Genomic DNA, 13,105 nt, shown 5'->3' on the forward strand with positions numbered 1-13,105 from the left:
CAGAGAGGCTATTACTGCCATTTCATTTTCCTTGTGTTACTGCACTAAAGCACAGAGAGGCCAGCGACTTGTCTGGGCCACACAACTAGTTGGAGACTGAGCTGGGATTCAGTAGCAGTTCTCTCTAATCCTAAAGCTCAAGCTCTTTCTTTTTAACCAACAGCTCTGCCAGGTGTCTGATGGAAAGAGTTTTCCCCCAAAAGAGTTCAGATTCTCCATATTTAACTGGGGAGTAAGACCTGAAAGGTAAGCATATACCAAAATGGCTGCAGCGAGCCACTCGGTAAGCAAATATTCTCTACCAGGAGACATCAATGTTCAGATCCCATTCACTAGCTGTGTGACCCGGAGTGAGTTACTTAAACTCTCTGGGTGTTCTTGTAATTCCCTGTAAAATAGGGCAAATCTCAGGACATTCTTCCCAAAATCATGAGAATTCGAGACCTGCTTGGAAGGAGCCTATGGCCATGTTGGACAGGGTGGGAGATCATGTCTCATGGTTCTTAGCATCTGTGTTTTCACTCAAATTCTTTTCTGTGCTCCTCATGGGCATAGGCTGCCTAACAGCGAGTCTGAGACAGCAGGGGGTGGGGGTGGGGGTCACTTAGGAAATCTCACCCACAAATGTACCTGCTGAGTAAAGAAGTGGAAAAGATGCCAACCAGCAGGAACCCGGACACCAAAGCCAGGCGCAGAGAAAGGTGATTGCAGATAGGAAGCCAACACTGGATGTGCGGTCCATCCTGTCTACTCCCTCAGCTAGGCCCCCATCTGCATGGGGAGTGGGTTAACCTGCTTCCTGGCTCTTGAGGGCACCAGGGCTGCTGAGAGTGGCCTTCTGGGGAGGCAGATGGGGCAGCGTTTCACCACCTGGAGACCACGCAACCTCCAGAATGGAACCTGGACAAGAAATCGGTCTCGGGTGTGCTTGAGCCTAATCCCCTGTCCCCTCCTCTTGTCACTGAGGCAGAGCTCTGCTCTTGGGGACATTTCCCAGCCTGTCCAGCTGCCCTCAGGCTGATGAGGCATAGGCTGAAAATTCAAGAGTGTGCGGCTTAGCACTGAACTGCTCCGGGCTGTGACTGACTGGGCCGCCACCAGATGAGGGAACTGAGGGAGTCACTTGCATAGTCACTGCCCCAAAGGTCAGACCTCTGAGCTGGTTTTCAAAATGCTGTGTCCTGTGTCAGGAAAAGTTTATGAAACATCCACAGAAACACACGCAGACTCACCTCATTCAGCTCTGGACACATTCTAGAAGCTCGCTGCCCACACCCACTAGCACCCAGAAAGCTGGGGTGCAGGGCAGGGCCCAGTGTGGTCCCCAGTGGCACTGCTACTCCTTTCTGTGGCTTCCTGGATCTCAGCCTTAGTTACACCTGGCTGGAAATGTATGAATAAAGTCTTTGTGGGTGTGTGTCCATGTATTTATTTATTTATTTATTTTAATGGTCAGAAAACGATATGTGCTTGCCAGAGAAAGACAGAGAAACAGAGTAAGAAAGCGAGAAAGCATCCCCAGGAGAATGGTCACACCACAATCCTTCTCTTCCCTCTCTCCCTCCTTTAGGGATTTTGGGCATGCATGCACACATCCCCGTTGTGTTTTTCACGCCAAGGGACTGGGTTGTGAGCCATGGTTGGCCTCCCTGAACACAACACAAACCACTGTGTTATGGTATTGGCCCTAAATATTTTTTTTAATCACCCTTAATTTGGGAATAACTTCAAATTTACAAAAATTGCAAAGATAGTGTAGATTACTCACATAGCCATCCGCCGTTAGTATCTTCTAATGCTGCATTACTGCACAACTAAGAAACCAACATTGGGATGCTCTTATAAAATTCCAGACTTAGAATTTGCTCGTTTTTCTATGAATGTCCTTCCTCTGTTCCAGGATACCATTTTGCACTTAGGACTGAATTGTTTATAAAGACCCTTCTTCGTTTTAAGGGGTAGAAAGCCTTTGTGTTAAGAGCTCTGGGTCTGTGAACTAATTAGCACATGAATGCCGCGCTATGTGACTTTGGGCAAACCCTTTATCCTCTCTGGGTCTCTATCACGTGCTACAGAAAGGAGACTAGAAAGTACTGCCTGGAGGGGGGGTGCTATGAGGTAATCATTTGCTCATTCACTGAAGCATTTAGCATGTCTCTTAGCATATCATGCGCACTCCCTTGATAAATCTCACCTGGTAGAAAGCATAGACTGAAGCCAGGATGGATCCAGCATACTGTATGCTCACAACAAAACCTTCCAGCAAAATGGCTGCTCCTAAAAAGACATAGCTTTGCTGATCTAACACGTCAGACCAAACGTGGAAGCACAGAACTGAAAAGGACAGGGATCTAAAGTCTCGCAGGCAGGTTGGGGTTAGAGACCTGTACCCCACTCATTAGCTGTGTGACCTTGAGTGAAATTCATAAGTAGGGACAAATCATCCACCAAAAGGGTAGCTGAGAAAATACAATGAGATCTGTACTGTAAAACATCCAGCCAGACTGAGGCAGTATCTTTCTCTTCTACGAACTGCTGAGTGATTGACTGCAGTTGCGATCATTAAAGACTGCTGCAGCAGTGAAATGCCATGCTCTGCAAGGCATTCCCATGTGAGGGTCCCCAGTTCAAATCCAGAAACCTCCCTGATTATTCCAGACATACACATGCCTGTGATCTGGACCTGGGGTGGATTGTGACGTCAAGTCTCTATTGGGGTGCTATCTCTCTTGCTCATGACAGAAATAAATGAATAAACTTTTAAAAAGAAAAATAAAAAACAATGAACTGAAATATAATTGGGCAGTGCCCAAGCATTGGAAATGGTAATGGAATCCTGCTTCTCTATAATTTTATTTTTTTCTCTTTATTTTTTTGGTGAGGGGAGAGGTACTAACTAATGATTAACCACTTGCTCTACTTTTTCTGAGTCGAGGACATGTTGAAAAGTCAACCCCCGCCCCCCCCCCGCATATGGCTCATTTGTAGCTTCTATACACTCCCCAGAGAGATACAGAAAAGGAGTAAGAGGGAAAGTGAGATATCGCCCCTCTCCCCCAGGGGGCATGGTCATGCTGTAGTCCCTTCTACTCCATTCTCCTCCTGGGATTTTGGGCATGCACACTCCTGATGTGAATTTCAAGCCATCAGGTCCAGGACTAGAACCACTGTTGGCCTGTGGGAGTCCAGCATCTTGACTACCATACCACCTGCTGGCCCCAAAAAGTGAATTCTCTAGCCTTTACTACTGTGATGTCTCTCATCATCCAGAATGAAATTAGGCAAGGAACTCAATCATGCTGCCTATATTCTCATAGCTATTCTCATAACCCTCCTGGCAAAGATCATGTTAGGTCCATTTTCACAGAATCACAAAATAGCAGCTGAAGAGCTGAAGAGATCAGAAAAACTACAGCATCTCTCCTGTTTCACGATTAGCAAATAAGACAGCTGCTTGTTCTAGGTCACGCAGCAGAAGGGCACCAAGTTAGAAGGAATCCCTAGTGACAAGAATTCCACTTTTGTGCTCTTGGTGCTCTGACTGAGCTACTGGAAGGCATCCATCGTCCACTTCCCCATCCACCCACCCACTCGTCCACCAATACATCCATCTATGCACCCAACTGCCTATCCATTTGCCCATCCATCCATCATCCACTCATCCATCTACCCATTCACTCACCCCTCCATCCCTCATGCAGTCACTCACCCATCCATTCTGTCATCTATCACCTGCTCATTTGCTTGTCTACCCACCCACCCATCCACCCATCCATCCATGTTGGCATTTGGCACTTGTCTGTGGCAGATACTGTGCTGGGTGCTGGGAAGCTAGGAGGAAAGCAAGACTGTCGCAGTCCCTGACCCCATGGAGCATTCCATCCAGTGAGGTGGACTGAGTCTCCATCGTCTGTTTCTATGGGTCTACCAGTATTTGGCACATGGTATGTGCACAGTAAATTTTTGTTGAATGAATAATGGATCTCTCGTCTTCAGTAATGTTTCTACCTTTATGATTGGAGTACTAGGTTGTTGTGGAGATATTACTGGAGCTTAAGACTCAATATTTGTATTTGTTTTGAACCATCTTCTCCCTGCATACCACACAAAGTGTGCTGGCATGCAGAGATGGCAACAATATTGGGCACAAGTCCTACTGCCTGGTTCATATCCCAGCTCTAAGCGGCTTATTTCTGAGCACCTAACAAAAGACTCTTGAGCCTCAGTTTCCTCAGCTATAAAACGGGGCAAATACATGACTTGACTATTTCACTTAATTGCTGTGACTATAAAAAGGAAGAGCGATAGAAGCTTCTAAAAAGTAGGATTAAAAAAAAGGTTACGTATTGAGATATCACTATAAGTATGTTGAGCCCACAAGGGAAAATAGTGATCACTTTTCTGTGTGCTGTCATTCGACCTGTAATTTAACCGGTTGCAATTGCCCCAGATTTGTTCCAACCTCAGAAGAGATTAAATTTATGGATTTGTGGCATCACATGTTCTCCCAGCCAATCCTGACCCACTTTTCTCTCCATTCGATGCGTGTAACAACAGTACAAAGGGGTGTTGTAACCTTAATTACTCGAAGTGTTTTGAAATCCTTAGATTAGGAGCTCAGTGAAGTCCAAAGTATTAGCATTCCATGTGCCCAAGGAGTTATGGCAAGCCTCGTCTGTAGTCAATGAAGCAGGGAGACACAGCAGTGTGCTCTGAGGCCGGCTCCAGAACTTCAGGGTGTAAGCCCCCACCATGGAATGGCCCTAGACTAATCCCGAGTTTCTTAGTTTCTAAACTCCTTGGACATTTGACTATTTCCCATGCCCTTTTCCCAGGTGTTTCCATTTCTTCCCGGAAGCTCCTGGGTCACAAGGTCCCAGCTGCCCTAGTTTGGGTGTCATAGGTATGCTTTCCCAGGTAATCTCAGCCTGAACCCTAGAAACGAGTAACTGTGTCATTTGTAGCTTCTGTACACCTCTTCATGTAAGTCCAGAGTGGATGAGTTAGTCTTCATCCTAATGTTTACAGTTTAAATAAAATTCTGTCCTGTGGTGTTACCCTCAGAGGGTACCGGGCAGGGTCTGCAAAGGGCAGGAGTTCTGCTTTCTAGACTGACTGCTCATTACACCAGTGAGTTCAGTTTGTGGAAACTCACTGACTTACGCTTACATATGCATTTCCTGTACATGTTACAATTTACAATGTGAAATCCTTTTCTAAAAAAATATGGTCTGGAAGAGAATAGATTCGGAAGTAATGCTGAAGTTATTAACCTAAATAATTGAAAAATCCTCTTTCTCTACCTTTGTGATTCCAATTATCACCTGCAGTTTTTCCTTTCATTTCCATGTTTTGCACTTACAGAAAGTAAAAAAAAAAAAAAAAGGAAATGCCTCAATTAAGCATCTTAATTAGGTCTAAAGTAAGAGGGTTGTCTCTCACAGGGCAGTTCAGGATGCCCTCAGGGACCTACAGAAACCTCAGTGATGATGACAAAATTCTATTGGATACATTTGTGACACTTCTATCAAATTCTCAAGGGTCCCTGACCCCCGCAAAAATCTAAAAGCCATAGGGATTCTTGCAACTCAAAGCTTATCTACACATGCGCCTCTTCAAATGTTTCTCAAGTTCAATGCACAGTACCCAACCTGGTTTCACCAAATGGGTTTCACCCATTAAGATGGATCTGCCCACTTAAATGAAAAAAGTAAATGGGTTCAACTGAGTCTGCCAAAGGTCACACACAATAATCACCTGTCTACTTCGCCACTTCCCCTAGACTGTAAGCCTGGAGGCCAGAGACCTTTGCATTCCCAGCACGAAATTGCAAAAGAGAAAGGAAGACTGGACTCCAAAGAAATTCACCACACCTATTTACGAAACCAGATTTATTACAATTTCTCTACAAGTCAGAAACGGCTGTCTCACCGTTCACATATATACACATGTACAGGAAGGATCTAGTGTTTCTAGCTTTCCCGGCAGAAGCCCCTGCAGTCCAGAGTCCTTAGCCGGATAATGTATCACAGATACAACAGTCGAGCAACCACGAGAGCGTTAGTGCGACAGACGCCTCTGTCCTCCCTCTTCTCTGAGTCCCATGATCCTGTCACGGTAATATTGCCAATAATCATTCACATTTCACGTGGTTTTAGACACGCAGGTTATTCAGACAGACACAGACAAAACAAGCCTCAGAGCCAAAATAACAAAAAGAAAAAACAAACAAAAAAAGACGTATGTATAAAAGATAAAATATATGTACAAAATACACAGTACGTGAGGTATACACGGCATTCTCACAATGCATGTTAGTAGTTTGCTTAGACATAGCCCTTAAAAAAATGACTGCCTGTTTTTGTGCCATTTCTCAAAATACAGTATGTTTTGTTTACCCGTTTAACCACCTGATTTCAACACTGTCCAAGATAGTTACTGATATTTCATTAGTACTTGTTTTTAAATGCAAGTTGCAGTTTCTCCATTAGCTCTATCTTTTATAGGTAGTGAGTTCCCATCTCTGGAAGCATTTAAGTGGAGGCTGGATTCTCACTGGTGAAAGAAGCAGAGGGGGGAATTTCTGCATTGGGAGGGGCAGAAAGAGCAAAGAAGTTGGACCAGATGGCTTTTAAAGTCCTTTCCAACTTGAAAGATGTGGGGCTTGCTATTTCACTCCAGAAGCTGATTATACAGATGTATTCATAAACCATTCCACATTTGAAAATATTAACACCATCATGCAAAACTGCAGACACACACACAATGTCAGAGGCAGACTATAACCTTGAGAAGTTAAAGTATAATTCTGGAAGTTAGTCTGAGAATCTTCTAAGATTATCCAAAAGGTACTCTCTTCGAAGCACAAAGATGTTGAACATTTGCTCTTAGGGAGAGGGGGAGTGGTGAATCTCATCTTTCTCCTCCTAGACAAAAATGCTCTACCCTCCAATGGTCTTGGGGAAAATGTAAATGGTTAAGTGCTAGCATATTTCAGGGAAACCTAAAAAGTTAAGTTTCCAAGTGCTCAAATTACTTTTTAAAATCTACAGTCTCTCTGTCTGAGCTCAGAGTTCTGAAATAGCCAGGAGTTTGAATCTTTTGTGATACTTTTCCACAGTCAGCTGGTAAGTGCTTTTCTAGCTAAAGGGGGAAAGTTTCAAGGTCAGGGAGACAGCATTAGTGCACAGGAGGTCTTGGCAGGAAATGGAGGAGAGAGACTAAGTTCATGGTTCAGGCAGGCTCCCAAGTTCCTAAAACAGTCTGCTCCAAAAATGGAGCAGAGTCATTGGTAAATGTGAGTGTGAAGAAAGGATGAGTGTTAAACCAAAAAAAGAACTTTCCAATCAGAGAAGCTACGGTAGCAAGTCTGGCTACCAAAGATTAAGTTCAAAGACGGCAGGCTTATTGGCCCACATTATTTGTCACTCCCCAAGATGTCACTGTGTTGATACTTCCTCTCCCATTTGAACGTTCAAGTCCATCATCCTTGACCACACAGTATAGGATGTCTGTACTCTTTGCCACCTGTGAAAGATGCAGAGCCAACCAAAGGATAGTTGCAAGGTTCATTAAGAAGAGAAATAACTGTGAAGGCAGCCAATCAGTGTGGTTGCTGTGCAAATCAATCAAGTCACTCGTTCCAATGAATAAGAGGAGGTGCTGTGTGGACTTCAGCAGCTACGATCTTGACGCAGTCACGTATCTGGTTGGCATCATGCCAAAGGGCCTGTCCATCTTTAGAAATGGAAATGCCATGTGTGAGAATTATGAGGTTTCTGAGGTTTTTGGGATTAGCAGAAGAAGGAACTAATGTCACTGTCCTCCTGGTACTCTGGAACAATCTGGTCTGAAGTTCCTATTTCTGAGTCGACATACCCAGGTTCCAGGACAAACTCAAACCAGGGGTGGAGGAGGATCTCAGGAGCAGTGAGTCTCTCGGAAGGCTCCCGCCTCAAGAGGCTGCGGATGAGGCACCTGGCTTTGGGGGAAATGTGGTCGGGAATGCAGAACTGTCCACGTCGGATTTTGGAGAAAAGGGCACTGGGGTCTGAATCATGGAAGGGGTATCGTCCAACCAAAAGAGTATAGAGCATAACCCCTAGGCTCCAAACGTCCGCAGCCTTCCCAGAATAGGTCCCAGTGGTGTTGAGTATCTCGGGGCTCACGTAGGCTGGGCAGCCATGTTTGTCTGACAAAGCATCGTCTTCCCCCTTGATTATGTGTGTATCTTCTAGACTTTCCAGTCTGAGCTGGGTTCTGTGGGAGAGAGGAACCAAGCCATTATTTCCAGATCAGGTGCTACAACAAACAAGGCCTTCCTAATAACAGTGCCCACAGGCTAACAGCAAAGACTCAAAGAATGCAATTTACCTCTTCATCCAATAAGCAGTGCCCAGCAACTACCCAGGACTGGAGATTTCACAAACCAATACAAACTGCAATAAATGTTTGCAAAGTATTGAGAGAGCGCCTGGGGTGGAGGGTATGTTGCAAAGTCCCAAATGGTATTCACGATGCTAGAGCTTATAAGAGATATCCTAACAAGGGTTGCACAATTCACAAAGTTTGCATTGCAGAACTTGGGAGTTTGTCTCAGGAGAATGCTGATTATTTTCCACAAAAGCTGGCAGGCAGGAGCAGTATATCCTACTTTTTAAAGAAGGGTCCTAGCATCCTATGATGATCTTGTCTCTTTTCCCATCATCGACTGCCAGGGTCACTTGGACCCATGCTTTGCATTAGAGAACACAGAGCCCAAAGTCACAGTTATCACACAGAGGCTGCCCACATTCATAGATACACACAGAGGAAACTTTGTCCACCTGGGCTTGGGCCATGGTAACTGTGATGGGAAAGTTGGAAGGAATGTTAATTACATTTATTGGGGCATTTAATTGCAAAGAACACGTAGCCTGGGCTGAGAGGTTATATGAACAAACAAACATGGCTGATGAATTTGAGAGATGAAGAGCCCCGAAAACTCCTACACAGACACACACACACACACCTTAAGATGGTACATCAACACATGAACATATTTATTCAATACAGGATCTCTGCTCAGGCAACAACTGAAGTCTGAAAAACTTTTAGTCAAAAGCTGCAGATGCCTCTTCATTCAAAAGCAGCCATCCAAGTCTCTCAGATGCCCCAAAACCCAGACCACATGGGGAACCTTTAATATCTAATGGCAGCTAACCCTGCCTGCTTCTCTGAAATAGCCCTGTTTCAGTAAGTCTCTTGTTGTGAAGTTAAATGCAAACATTTGGTACTGGCTGATGGGTCAATTCCTTTTCCTTTCAAAGGTCTGGTGTGTGTGTGTGTTTCTTCCTGCCTTCTTGTTCCCTGGAGTGTAGTATACATGTGCTAACTTCGGTATGTCCTCAGCGTGACCTCCCCGTCGTTATGTAAAATACCCATTGGTTCTGTAAACGGAAAATATGACTCAACCCACACTGTCTGCCCCTGATTGGCTGCTGTAGTACTAAAACCCTGCACCTGTGCTGGTTACACGAATAGCGTCAGCCTGCCATTGCTTAACCCTCGGGTTGCCAAACTCCACACCCATGACATTCGCCTGTGCAATGTGGATTTCAAAAGCTAGTAAGGAGGTGTGTAAGTCATGTTTCAGAAAACGCATCACCATGCCAAAGGAGCATTTTCCAGGAATTGAAAACTTCTTCATTGCAAACACTTTGCTTTTCTTTGCTAATCAGTATGCTCCAGTAATTACTACAAGGTCAGATCCTAAGTCATACTCTATGGCCATTCAACTCTGCACCCCTGTACTTTTTCCTATGCTCTGGAATTAAAGGCAAAAACGTACATTAGGGTAAGCCCTGCAAGAAGAGCTACGGCAAAATAATTCACTCCCATCTCTACTATTCTGTAGTACTTTTGTTCTTATTCTTTCCACAGGGGATGTGGGTGATCCACCTCTTAAAATCAGGCATGGTCTATCTCATGTGGCTTCCTGAATTCTCTTGTCTAAAACCTCAACTCTGAATCTTAATGCCTCCTTATTCTCTTATCAAGCTCATCTTGTCCTTTATGAGGTAAGCCATGATCTATATTTAGCCATCCATTCTAGCTAACTTCCATTTATTATTCAATGTGGCTATTTGCCGAAGAGGCTGCCAAGCGAGATGTCTAAAAAGTCACCAGAGAACATAAAGAAAGTATAGGGGACCCAGCCTGAGATGCAACAGAAACGGGTATAGAGGAGGAGCACAGAGTTTTGCAAATACAACCGTCTAACTAGCTCAGTCAGACCTTCTAGGCACAAAAATAAAAATCACTTGGTAAAAGCGAGGATTAGAAAACTTCCTTGAGGAGTTACTATAGTGAAGGTCAGGTGGCTATTTGTACCCCAGAAGATTGACTTTGCTGACAACAATGGGGAATAAATCTGATCCTGGAGTAGAACTGAGGAGGACATCTGTCCAACGCACAACGACCCATAGGAGCACCAAGGGGTCCCCACGCCCCGTCCACGAGAGTGCAGAGTAAGCCAAACCTTGCATCTGAGATGTGTCAGGAGCAGGACATCTAAATACTATATCTGGGGCAACTGAGCCTTTGGTTTGGTTTTGCACCAACACCTGGCACCTAACTGCACAACTTGAACCTTCATTTTGGTTCTGAAAGACCATAGGACAGCTGTGGCAGCCGCTCACCTCCCCTCCGTGGAGAAGACGAACTTCCTAAGCTTCAGGTCCCCCAGCACAATCGCCGACTGGTGACAGTGGGCAACTGCAGAGACAATCTGCTTGAAGAGCCGGGCAGCCTCTTCTTCCCGCAACCTCTTCCGGCTTCGCACATAAGAGTGCATGTCCCCAAAGTCCTTCTCGAAAAACACATAGGCCTTGGTTTCCCCAAGGATCACTTCCACAATGCCGGTAATGTTCCTATGTGATGGCAGCTGGATATAAGGCCTGATTTTGTCCTGGTAGTGTTTAAGGGGAAACACCTGCAGAGAGAAGATGGCCTGTTTAGAGGGCTAGAAAAGCAGAGGCTGTCCCCCACATCCCGTAGGGAGCTGAGTTGAAGTTCTCCATCACTGGGCTTCGGTTGACATCACTGGGGTACAAATAGCCACCTGCCCTTCAGGCTCCATTTACTTCCTCGTCTCTGTCATAACTGATGCAGACCCAGCTGCCCCAACACCCTTAAACCAGTAACACCTGGGGCTCTGGGTGAGCAAATGTTCATAGGGATACCCCCTCCCATACGGATGATTAGGAAGAATTGTCTTGGGACCATGCTCCCATCGTCCATCAGCTCCTGCGAGGTATGTCTCAGAGCTCTTCTCTTTAAGGCTTTCCTCTTTTGCAGGCCATGCTAGTGAGTGGCTGACGGAAGGTACCACCTGAACAATCAGTCCCCAACATGCACATGTCTCCTGCAGACCCAAAGCACTCAGCACAGAGTGGCCACGGAATGTGGTGACTCTGCGCCTCCAAGGGGAAGCAGGGGCCCGAGAACATGCAGAGCTGTCATTAGTCAAAGGAAGGGATGACTTGGAGAGACTGTGACAACACAGCCCGCCTGCAGCTGACTCAGGTGTAACAAACAGCTTTGAGTTCCAGTTCTCACAGGAGGGGTATGGGATCTTCCCAACAGTTTGTTTCATTTGTTTGATTATCCACCCCCCCAAACCCACACCCCACTCCACCCCCAGAAATAGGCACCATCTCCTCTGAGAGGCTGGCTGGTCTCTTTAAGCGCCTTTTGTTTAGTCCGGTTACTCATATCCGAGACTCAACTGGAAACGGTGACACACGGGTTGTCACCATCTGGATTCAGCTATTATCTGCTCAGAGGAACTGGAAGGGGTTGCACAATGGCCAGACCTACCCCACCTCGGAGGCCTGGCTGCTCTGGCAAGCTCGAAAAATCCCAGTGTGGCCCCCTCCTCCCAACCCACCCCAACACACGCTTATAAATTCTCCAAAACAGCTCTGAGCCCTGCCATTGAGAAGAAATGATTATTTTTTCCTCTTTAAACTAGACTGGGTCATGCATTTGAAATTCCGCTCGGATACGACAGTAGGTGGCAGCAGCCAGCCCTAGGGTGGGGGTGGTCAGGTGAGTTGAGGAATATCCAAGAGCAATTTTAAATTGGGGGGCCGGGGGTGGGGGGGAGTGTGACCCGATCTTTGGAGTGAAAGGAGCAGTTCACCGGCTTCTTAGCGGTGCTTGGAACAGGGCTCGCAGAGTACCCTGCGGAACGTTCCGCGTCCCGAGTGCTGGAAGAGCACCGGCGGATCCTGTTTCTAGAACTTGAAATATCTCCTCCTCCTGAATGGGATCCCTTATGTTCAAATGAAAATCACTGGTCGGAAAATAAAGTGAATGGGAGGGAGGGTTTCTAGCCGGCGTGGGCGTCCCGGCATCTATACTCCAGGAAACTCCCCCACCTCGGCTGGAAGACTCCCTCAAACTGCTCTCTTAGGGGAACGAAGTTCTCGTCCCAGCGCGGGTTCAAGTTGGAATCCCAAAAGCAGGAGCCTGACACGGGTCACCATCTACAGCTAAGCGCGGTGCCCTGAAACCGCAGCAAGGGAGCTGCCAGCTGCCCCGGGCTCCAAGGAGGCACCCACTGCAGGGCGCCCTTCCAGGACAAGGGAGCGGGGGGAGCGGTGGAGAACGAGGAGAATGAGAGAAGGGGAATGGCACGGCCTGGAATCCATTTCAATTCCACAACTTATATGGAACGCCGCGCACTAAGAAAGGAATATAGAAGTAACGCAATTGAAGACTTGACTTCCTCTTGACCGCTGCGCCCCCATTCTACCACTCGACGGGAAGCCCCTCAATCAATAAAGTACGAATGTGGTCAAACGCCGCCTTATCGGACCCACCCACTTATCCTCCCTGCTCCAAGTCCAAGCGTTGGCGGGACCCCGGCCAGACCCCTAGCGCCTTGGCAGACCGTAGCTTTCCGCACCCACGACCCCCGCCCAGTCCAGACCCAGGGCGCCTACCTTGCAGCGCAGCTCCCGGCCAGTGTGGATGCAAAGCGCCCGGGACACAAGCTCGCGCTCGGCCAGGGGCAGCAGCAGGTAGTCGGCGATGCGGCTGGGCCCGGGCGCGCTCCCGG

General features: G+C 46.7%; 1 protein-coding gene across 1 annotated transcript in view; it reads right to left on the reverse strand.

The window, feature by feature from the left end:
- Nucleotides 1-5,874: 5,874 nt before the first annotated feature.
- Nucleotides 5,875-13,105, reverse strand: part of TRIB1 (tribbles pseudokinase 1) — a gene marked incomplete in the record, with an annotated part of 8,770 nt that continues 1,539 nt past the window's right edge. Inside the window, 3 exon segments of the mRNA XM_014589043.1 lie at nucleotides 5,875-8,259; nucleotides 10,680-10,972; nucleotides 12,990-13,105. Coding sequence (XP_014444529.1) covers nucleotides 7,794-8,259; nucleotides 10,680-10,972; nucleotides 12,990-13,105 — 875 coding nt within the window.

The sequence above is a fragment of the Tupaia chinensis genome, unplaced genomic scaffold (genome assembly GCF_000334495.1).
Source record: "Tupaia chinensis unplaced genomic scaffold, TupChi_1.0 Scaffold000328_1, whole genome shotgun sequence".
Taxonomy (NCBI): Eukaryota; Metazoa; Chordata; class Mammalia; order Scandentia; family Tupaiidae; genus Tupaia; species Tupaia belangeri.